General features: G+C 38.8%; 1 protein-coding gene across 5 annotated transcripts in view; it reads right to left on the reverse strand.

Moving 5' to 3' along the window:
* LOC113106569 (nacht, lrr and pyd domains-containing protein 1b-like) overlaps positions 1 to 8,920 on the reverse strand; it is a 33,864-nt gene extending 24,944 nt beyond the window's left edge. Inside the window, exons 1-4 of one of the 5 annotated variants that reach the window (XM_026268641.1) lie at positions 8,805 to 8,920; positions 5,418 to 5,688; positions 5,104 to 5,199; positions 4,737 to 4,789 (exon numbers count right to left, since the gene is read on the reverse strand). In XM_026268641.1, the coding sequence (XP_026124426.1) occupies positions 4,737 to 4,789; positions 5,104 to 5,199; positions 5,418 to 5,679 (411 nt within the window). In that variant the 5' untranslated portion in view covers positions 5,680 to 5,688; positions 8,805 to 8,920. Of the gene's footprint in view, positions 1 to 4,736; positions 4,790 to 5,103; positions 5,200 to 5,417; positions 5,689 to 8,804 lie in introns of those variants that run through there. The other 4 variants (XM_026268640.1, XM_026268639.1, XM_026268642.1 and 1 more) reach the window with 4 other exon arrangements.
* Between the last annotated feature and the right edge of the window lie 1,034 nt (positions 8,921 to 9,954).

Genomic DNA, 9,954 nt, shown 5'->3' on the forward strand with positions numbered 1-9,954 from the left:
GCTGTACAAACTGTGAAAAACCTGCTAACAAAGGCATCAGACCCATACCTTGCTTTGCTGGCCTACAGAGCAACCCCTCTACAGAACGGCTGTAGCCCAGCCGAGCTGTTGATGGGGGCGGCACCTCCGCACTACAGTTCCTGACCTCCAAACCCTGCTGAATCCAGTTGTGCCTGATTACAACGTGCTGGAGGCCAAAGAAAGGGAAAAGAGGGGGAACAACGCAAAATTCTTCAACAAGAGACACGGTGCAAGAAATCTAGAGCCACTCGTACCTGGGGAGGATATGTGGATCACCGATGCACGAGTCCAGGGCACTGTGCTATTTACACACAACACCCCTCGCTCTTATATTGTCCAGGTGCCTCAGGGGACACTGAGGAGGAACCAGCATCACTTGGTGCCACTGCAGACCAACAGGGGGGAAAGCGACGCTGATAAGCCACTGGTGGGAGAAAATCCACCAGTGACAACATCACCAGAGCCAGCTCCACCAGTGGTAACATCACCCAGCAGAGAGGGTCCCACCACAGAGACTGTGTGGACTAGGTGTGGGAGAGAGGTTAGAAAGCTGCAGAGACTTGATTTGTGAAAAAAAAGAAGAGTGGAATGTGATTGTGGAATTGTTCTGCTTTACTGTTTACATTTGCCTGAAACCTGAGAGTTTAAGTTTTGGAGAACACAGCCTGCTAAAGTAATAGTAGTATGGTAATGTGTACGTTATTTATTTCTGTTTTGCGTGCTTGAATCAGGGACAGGTCTTCCAGCAAAAGGGCAGAATAAACCCCTTAAGACCTGCAGAGACAAAGGTAGTCCACCCTTTGTTCTCAAAGAAAGGGAGATGTGGTATTATGGAATAATAGTGTAATAGTTTTGGAAGTAACAGGAGGTGACGTCTGTATAGGAGGCTGGGTTAGCGAAGGTTGGAGGTTATGTTATGTTCGAACACACTAGCGGATGGTTGTTGTACTGCTAAATAAAGACAGTCACCGATTACGTCGTTGTACGAACCTCTTTTATAAATAACTTGACAAAAATTACACACAAAAAGATGCATTAGATTAAAAACCGGGATATTATACCTGGGGTACCCCTTTTCTAATCCGAATATTTGGTCTTGTAAACGCTTTTCGGCATATCACCATCAAAATGTGTGTTCTGCGCATGTTCTATTCGCAAGGAATCTTGGTCTTTTGAGCAGAGGCGGCACATAAAAAAATGACGCATATTGCGTCTTAATGTTATCCGTACGTCCAGACGCTAACCGTGCGTCGCTGTTTACATCGGGATATTGGTGACTGATTACACATTCCATGTATAAAGGAGTAACTCTCTCTGCTCACGCATGTAAATGGGTTATCCCGAATGTTTCAGAAACCCGAATAGTGACCTTAACCCGACCATAACCCGAATTTTAACAGCTTGTAAACGTAGTCATTGATGTTTGCCTACAAAACTACCACTGGCTCTGCACCCATTTACCTAAATTTGTTACTTCAGACTTACGTGCCCTCCAGAAGCTTGCGTTCTGCAAGTGAACGTCGCTTGATTGTGCCATCTCAAAGAAGCACAGTCACTTTTACGGACTTTTAAATTAAATGTTCCCTCCTGGTGGAATGACCTCCCAAACTCAATCTGAGCAGCTGAGTCCTTAGCCTTCTTCAAGGATCGGCTTAAAACACACCTCTTCCATCTTTATTTGACCCTCTAACTTTAAAAAAGAAAATGTATTATACAATATAAAAATATCTCTAACACTAGCTTGCTCTATTCTTTTTCTATTCTATTCTATCTGTTATAGCACTTATATATCATTGCACTTTTATTGTTTTTTGATTGCTTCCATTGTCCTCATTTGTAAGTTGCTTTGGATAAAAGTATCTGCTAAATGAATAAATGTAAATGTAGGTTAACGTGTTAATATCACATTAACGCATTAATTGATTAATGTAGAGAATTATTTTAATGCCCGTTAACACAGTTTGTAATAATATTATAATTCTGAAAGTCTGTTGCTAACTGGCTCTGAATACACATACAGACAAATCATGGGTCACAGGAGGCAATCAAATTATTAAGGCTAATCATCAGCATTCACAAACCACTGTCCACTGTTATTTTTGACAGAAAAGAATGCAACGAGCTTCTAATCATAATATCAAATATCACATTAAAATATTTGAGCTCACAAAAAAATGAATATTCGAACATTTATTGTTTCCATTGTTACAAAGCAACTTTACAGAAAAGTATGTTTCTACAATATTTAGTAGCAGCTTACAGTATAAGTGGCGACTGTCAGTTTGTGCTCGTATGACAGGATTTTTCAGAAAAAATAATACAAGACGTAGTCAGCCAGACGATAAACATTATTAATATTATTAATAATTAATAATTATTATATGATGCAGTCACACTTGTAGCAATATCTGTTAGTTCTGTTTGTTGATTCAGGGTTAGCATCATCTGGGGTCCACAATAAGCTTGAACATTATGCTACATCGTATTTTGTGGCTGAAAACCTTTAAAGGGGGGGTGAAATGCTATTTCATGCATACTGAGTTTTTTACACTGTTAAAGAGTTGGATTCCCATGCTAAACATGGACAAAGTTTAAAAAATTAAGTTGTACGTTTGAAGGTTTGTAACAAGTTTCGGAAAGTTTTTTTTTTTTTGAGTATGGCTCTGTGTGGCGTAAGATGGAGCAGAATTTCCTTATATGGGTCCTGAGGGCACTTCTGCCGGAAGAGCGCGCTCCCGTATAGCAGAGCACTGAGAGCACAGGCATTCACTGATCAGAGCGAGAGCGTCGCGAAATGTCACAAAAGAAGTGTGTTTTTGGTTGCCAGGGCAAGACAACCCTGCACAGATTACCAAAAAAAAAAAAAAAAAAAAACATTAAGGGACCAGTGGATGGAGTTTATTTTTACAGAGCATCAACGGAGTTGTGCAAGTGTTTTTGTTTGTTCCCTGCATTCGAAGATGCTTGTTTTACAAACAAGGCCCAGTTTGACGACAGATTTGCGTATCGTTTATTTCTTAAGGATAATGCAATCCCAATGAAAAAGGGTCACGATCGTGTGTTGGGACCGCAGGCGGTGAGTAAAACTGCTTAAAACTGCTTCTCTGCCTCCTTGTTAGTGCGTCCGCCTCCCATGCCGGAGACCGGGGTTCGAGCCCTGCTCGGAGCGAGTCGTTGCTGCTGCTGCTCTCGTTCAGTTTCAGCCTCGGGATCTGATTCTGGATCATAAAAAAACGGCTGAATCTGACTGTTAGCCATGTTTTTTTTGGATGATGTTTTTTTTTCCTCCCGGTAATGTCACAACTTCCAAACGCTCTCAACGCAAAAGCCTACTGGCGCTCGTGATTCTTTAGCTCCGCCCACACGTCACGCCTCCAGCCGGTCGTGTTTTTCCGGGAAAAATCGGTACAGACTATCTTTCTCTTATGAATATAATAAAACTAAAGACTTTTTGGAGTTATGAAGGATGCAGTACTACTCTATAGGTACTCAAGATTAACAGGATATTGAGTGAAAACGAGCATTTCACCCCCCCCCCCCCCCATTTAACAATGTGTGCAAACAAACAAAAAACTTACAGATTAAAAGCAAAAAAAAAAAAAAAATATATAATAAAGAAGCCTGCAGCAGTTAGGCTATTGTACAGAATGTAGCCTCCATTAACTTGGAAACTTTTAAACTGTCAGCAAATCTTTTATTTATTTTTTCTTTCCCTATTGTTTAAGAAACACAGGCATGTCAACATGATCGGGGGAAGGCCGGCCGCGAGAAAACCCGCTCTCACAGAACAGACGCTGGCGGGACTCACAAATAACGGTGTGCTAAGTTTTGTGAAGCGCTTTGTGTTTTCGTTTCATCATCTGAATGGGATCCTCATCTGGAGGAATACATGGCTCCAGCAAGAACTGTTCGGTGGACATGAGAAGAAGACCTTTTCCTGCATTCGAATGTCATTTTTTTTTTAGCGAATAATTACAGCAAAAAGAATATTCGAATGTTTGACTATCCGTGCACACCCCAGTAGGAAATAGGACGTTTCCGATAGCACATGAAGACAGCAGTCACTGATCCATATATAACTAAACTTGCTCTTGCCCACCTCTTCCAACCAAGCCAGGGACTGAACGATCACGCTAGTCAAATGAACCAGGCTTTGGGAGTTGAGATTGACTAGTGTGAGCACACCCTAAGTGTCTCTACCCGCACATCAAGTGTCCTGCACCACACTCAGCTGCAATGGGCGCCACGATCATGCAGGTCTCTAATAGGAAGGTGCCTGCTATAATGTGATGAAAGTTAATGTCCTGGCAGTGCCAAATGGCTTGTTTTATATTTAATTTAATTACATTAAAGTTATAAGTTGAGATTTAGGCTACAATATATATTTTAACTGCTACTATGTAAAAGGAGCACTGTTGTAAAAAGCCCCTTATTTGTTTAAAGCGTTCGCAAACCAAACACTTACACTTTTGTTCACAGAGCAGTAGGCCTAAAAGTGCACACTACACTACTGTTGAATGCATTATTAGTTTTGTGCATAACAATTTGGGATTAATCACACACAACAATTTGATTTATTGCGATATAATAATAATAATAATAATAATAATAATAATAATAATGTTGCCCAGCACTAATTAACATATATTTTACCCAAACCATTTAATAAATAAATAAAATAAACGTATCAAAAATGTTGTTATAAAAGCTCTTACCTGCTCGTCACATTCCCTGGCATCAGCACAAGTTTTACATTGTCTAAGAACTGCTTGACAGGATAAAAAATAAAAATAAGCCATTGATAAAGTACCAGGCTAACACCAAATATGAAATTATACATTTAAAAATTAATAATAATAATAATAATAATAATAATAATAATAATATTAAAAGTTCAAGTCCCCTTCAGATTCAAGGGACAATGCTGAATGCAGAAAGGCTGCTACTTCAGAGATGGAAAAACTCTGGAAACTAGAAGAAATATAGTATTATACAGCAAAACATTTATTAACATTTTTGAATGTCACAAATATTGCTCACCATAAAGCAAGAACACAGATTATAACTCACTCACTCACTTACCAGGTTTGCATCTCTCCTGTGATTGTGCTGTATCAGACTCAGAAGTATGTTTGGATTTGTATAACTTGTAATTTGGATCGCTACGCATATAATGATCTGAGGAAAAAATGGGCATTGTTTTAATCATTATTATTTTTATATGTTAAATAAACAAATACAAAAAATCATCATCATCTCAATATATATTTACAATTTTGGCAGCATTATCAAGTGCCCTGAAAATACAGTATATACAGTGTCTATAGAATGCAATTAAGCATATGTAACTGTAATTATGTGTAATTATTTGTTTATTTGTATTATGTGTCATTTACCTAGATTCATCTGCAACTGCCATGCAAGATCATCCCTGCTCATCATTTTCAAAATGTCCACAGTTATCTTCCCAGCACCATCAGGATTCAAGTAACTAATCATACGCTCCACAGTCTCATGCAAGTCATGCCCGTGATCCAATATACTTCTTGGAAATTTGGTTTTGCCTTTTCTGCCATCAGTTAAGTGCCATCTGAATTCCATAAATTCATGATGAGTCAGATCCTCCAAAATATCCAGGATGATTGTACGCACTTCCATGCTGGACTACTGTAAATGAGACATGCATTTCCCTTAAACATTTATACTTCAATATTTATTACATTTAGCTGACGCTTTTATCCAAAGCGACTTACAATTGCTATATATGTCAGAGGCCACACACCTCTGGAGCAACTAGGGGTTAAGTGTCTTGCTCAGGGACACATTGGTGTCTCACAGTGGATTCAAACCTGGGTCTCTCACACCAAAGGCACGTGTCTCATCCACTGCACCAACACCATAGAAAGTAAAAGAAATGGACACAGCGACCCCATTGGAACTCAACTGAGACAAGTGAAGCCAATTTTTAGCGTTTTTTAGCACTTCCTTTCAGACACGCAGACTCAAACGAAGCTTGATGACGTCAGCAACCTGTCTGACAGATGTAAATCTTCTAGTAGCTGTGTGTGCAAACTGCCATCGTTAATCTTGCAGAGACGGCGAGCTTGAGCGGGGAGTTCTTTGTTGTGAGTGAGCAGGAGTAAGTATTCTGATTAATTATTTTGTATAGTATTTTAAAATGTAACGCCAGTACACCATATTAAGTTAATTGCCTGCGAGCTTCTCCTCCTGTCTGTACAGTAATGCGACAGAGAGTCGAGTGGTTATGACGCAATCGTTAGCCTATTTTTTACAAAAACTGTTTCTACGGGGCCATAATGTAACATAGAAGGTAATGGAGCCCTTTATACATTGTCGTGTATCTTTAGAAATAAATAAATGGACAAACGGAGTCTTTAAACGCCTCAGATGTAAAGTTATTTGCTGTCAAAGTGACGCCAAAATGAATGGGAGTCAATGGGAATGCTAACGCAAGTGAAGTTCTGCTACAAGATGGCGGCCCCCACCCGACTTCAACTTCCGGTCGAGTTCCTTGCCGCCTGGCCAACACCACCCCACAATGAATCACTTATTCTGCAGCACAGAATAATTCATTTAAGCAATGTGTTGACTTGATATGTAGCATGTAGTGTAGCATGGAGATGGTCAATATTAGCCTAATATCAGTTCACACACAGGATAAGCTGCTCCTTAGTTGTAGTGGGTGACTTATTATCCCACAAGCTACAGAACTAAACCAAACAAGCTAAGTGATGATATAATCGCTAGCATAGAGGACTCATGGAAAAACAGCATTGTTCTCTCCCACTGGACTGTCTGTGTGTGTGTGTGTGTGTGTGTGTGTGTGTGTGTGTGTGTGTGCGTGTGTCTGTGTGTGTGTGTGTTTGTGTGTGCGGTAAACAGATAAAGCACTGGACCCAAGCACTGTGAGGCAAGGGAGGAAATGTTTCGAACTTAGTATTGTTTTTACTACTTACACAATTGTTACCATTATATTATTTTCAACACACAGTGTGGTTTTAATTACATTTTAGGGGGCCCTCCGATGCAGACCCGGCACCTGGGGGGGGGGGGGAGGGTGTCACATAAAGTTGTGTTCGATTTGAGCAAATCGATCAGCGTCTGACTTGAAGCAGTATAGCCTTTCAAAGTATTCTACCGCAAGAGCGTTTCGTGAGTCTCCGCTTACTGCGCGCACACCTTCCCAAACGCATCAAACACAAGACAACTTTAAGCAAATATCTAGTTTTATACAATAAAAATAAAACATACTTCAATTAAAAAGCCTTGGACAAACTATGCATAAAACCTCTGCATTGTTTTCCCTCAGAGAGATAAAAGTTGCACCTGCTGGAGTTGAACTTCATCAAACTGCTTCTGTTTCAGAAGATGTGCTTTTTTATGGCGTTATTTTACAGACAAATGTCGAGAGCGCATTATTGTAGCGCGAAAGCTCATTAATACAATGTGCGAGCACGAATCTGTATGTACATAATACATCTATTATGTACATAACATTACAGTATAATATAAAACATTACAATGTAACATTTTTGTAATCTATATAGCCTTCCAGTCAACAGTTTTTGAACAGTAAGATGTTTTATGTTTTTTAAAGATGTCTCTTCTTCTCACCAAGCCTGCATTTATTTGACCCAAAGTACAGCGAAAGCAGTAATATTTTTAAATATTTTTACTATTTAATACTCTATAACTGCTTTCTATTTGAATATATTTTAAATGTAATTTATTCCTGTACTCAAAACTGTATTTTCAGCATCATTACTTAAGTGTCAGAGATCATTCAATATGATGATTTGCTGATTATCAATAATTAAAACAGTTGAGTACATTTTTTCCAGTATTTTTTGATGAATAGAAGGATCCACAGATCAGCATTTATGTGAAATAAAAAGCTTTTGCAACATTATACACTATATCATTCAAAATCTTAGAGACATTATAATTTGTATTTTTTTGGAAAACAAATTATATAAATTCATACTTTTATTTAGCAGGGATTCTTTAAAATTATCAAAAGTGACAATAAAGGCATCACGATTTTATAGACAACTTTATTTTTTTCTCAAATTTCTAGCTTTTAATTGGCTTATAAATCTATGACTGCTGGACAATAACACATAATAATGATTTGTTTACTACAGACACTTTTTGTCACATAGGTCTATTACAGTTTCTGTAATAAATGCAATGTCAATTAGCACTGCATTGTTCATATACTTTATTTATCACCTGCTGTATGTATAATTGCAATATAAAGTCATTTTGAGTATTATTGCTAGTAATATTACTTTCTAAAATAAGGTACATGTAATATAAAAGTACATATGGCAAGTGTTTTTGCAGCATCTCCGAGTCTCACGTCACCGTCCGAATCCTTCAATTATTAGTTTACTCCTCCCTGATCTAGTGCACTCAACTGTGTATATAGGGATTAGTGGACGAGTGAGCGATTTCAGACACAGTTTGAGTGAGAGGAAAGCGGTTTTAAGAGCAGCGCATATCTGAGCGAGCGGAGAGATTTCGCGCTACAATAATGCACTCTCAACATTTGTCAGTAAAATAACGCCATTTCCATGGCCCTTGAACATGATTTGTGCCCCGTCTGGAAATGTACAAACACCCCGACCATCCTCTCTGGTTTAACAAAAATCCAGCTCAAGACCTGAGTTTTAGAGTTTATATTTCCCTTCCCCACGAAATGACACACACACACACACACACATACACACACACACACACACACACACACACACACATACCTCTGTGTATGAAAGTTTCCTCGATGACTTATTCCTTTAAAGTGCAGCGAGCTTCACGAAAGCTATCGCAAATGAAAGTAAAAAGAAAGAAAGAAAAAAGACTCCACCCTTTTGAATGCTACGTCATGTTTCCTTCCTCCTCAGCAAACAATTTATGTCATTTCAGAGAAGAATCATTGATGGGTCTTTTCTTTTATCAGTTAAAAAAAAAAAAAAAACCTAAGATTTTTCTCTTATATAAATGTCTTGATTGTTCCAAATGAAGTACGGGTGAGCGGTGCTTCCATGCAAGTAATGCCTGTTTGTGAAAGTTATATTTTAAATACATTTTAAAGGATTTTAGCAATATTATTTACATAAAATTTACATTTAATCATTTAGCAGACACTTTTATCCAAAGTGACTAACACATGAGAACAATAGAAGAAATCAGATCAACAAGAGAACAACAACAGAACAACAACAGTATACAAGTGCCATGACAAGTCTCAGTTAGTCTAGTGCAGAACACATAGCCAGGTATTTTTATTTATTTATTTATTTATTTATTTTATGAGAGACAAAAAAAGAAAGCAAAGAGCTAATATTAGTTGGTTAAGTGCTGGCGAAAAAGATGAGTCTTTAGATGTTTCTTGAAAATGAGTAAAGACTCAGCTGTACGAATTGAGATTGGGAGGTCATTCCACCAGCTGGGCACAGTCCAGGAAAAGGTCCGTGAGAGTGATTTTGATCTTCTTTGGGATGGCATCACAAGGCGTTGTTCACTTGCAGAGCGCAAGCTTCTGGAGGGCACATATGATTTAACCAGTGAGTTTAGGTAAGTTGGTGCCGTGCCAGTGGTCGTCTTGTAGGCAAGCATCAGTACCTTGAATTTGATGCGAGCAGCTACTGGTAGCCAGTGTAACCTGATGAGGAGGGGAGTAACATGAGCTTTTTTTGGCTCATTGAAGACAACCCTCGCTGCTGCATTCTGGATCATTTGCAGAGGCTTGACAGTACATGCAGGAATAGCCAGGAGAGCATTACAATAGTCCAGTCTGGAGAGAACAAGAGCTTGGACAAGAAGTTGGGTGGCTTGCTCTGACAGGAAGGGTCTAATCTTCCTAATGTTGTATAAGGCAAACCTGCAGGACCGGGTCGTTGTAGCAAT

Source organism: Carassius auratus, chromosome 7 (genome assembly GCF_003368295.1).
Source record: "Carassius auratus strain Wakin chromosome 7, ASM336829v1, whole genome shotgun sequence".
Lineage (NCBI taxonomy): Eukaryota > Metazoa > Chordata > Actinopteri > Cypriniformes > Cyprinidae > Carassius > Carassius auratus.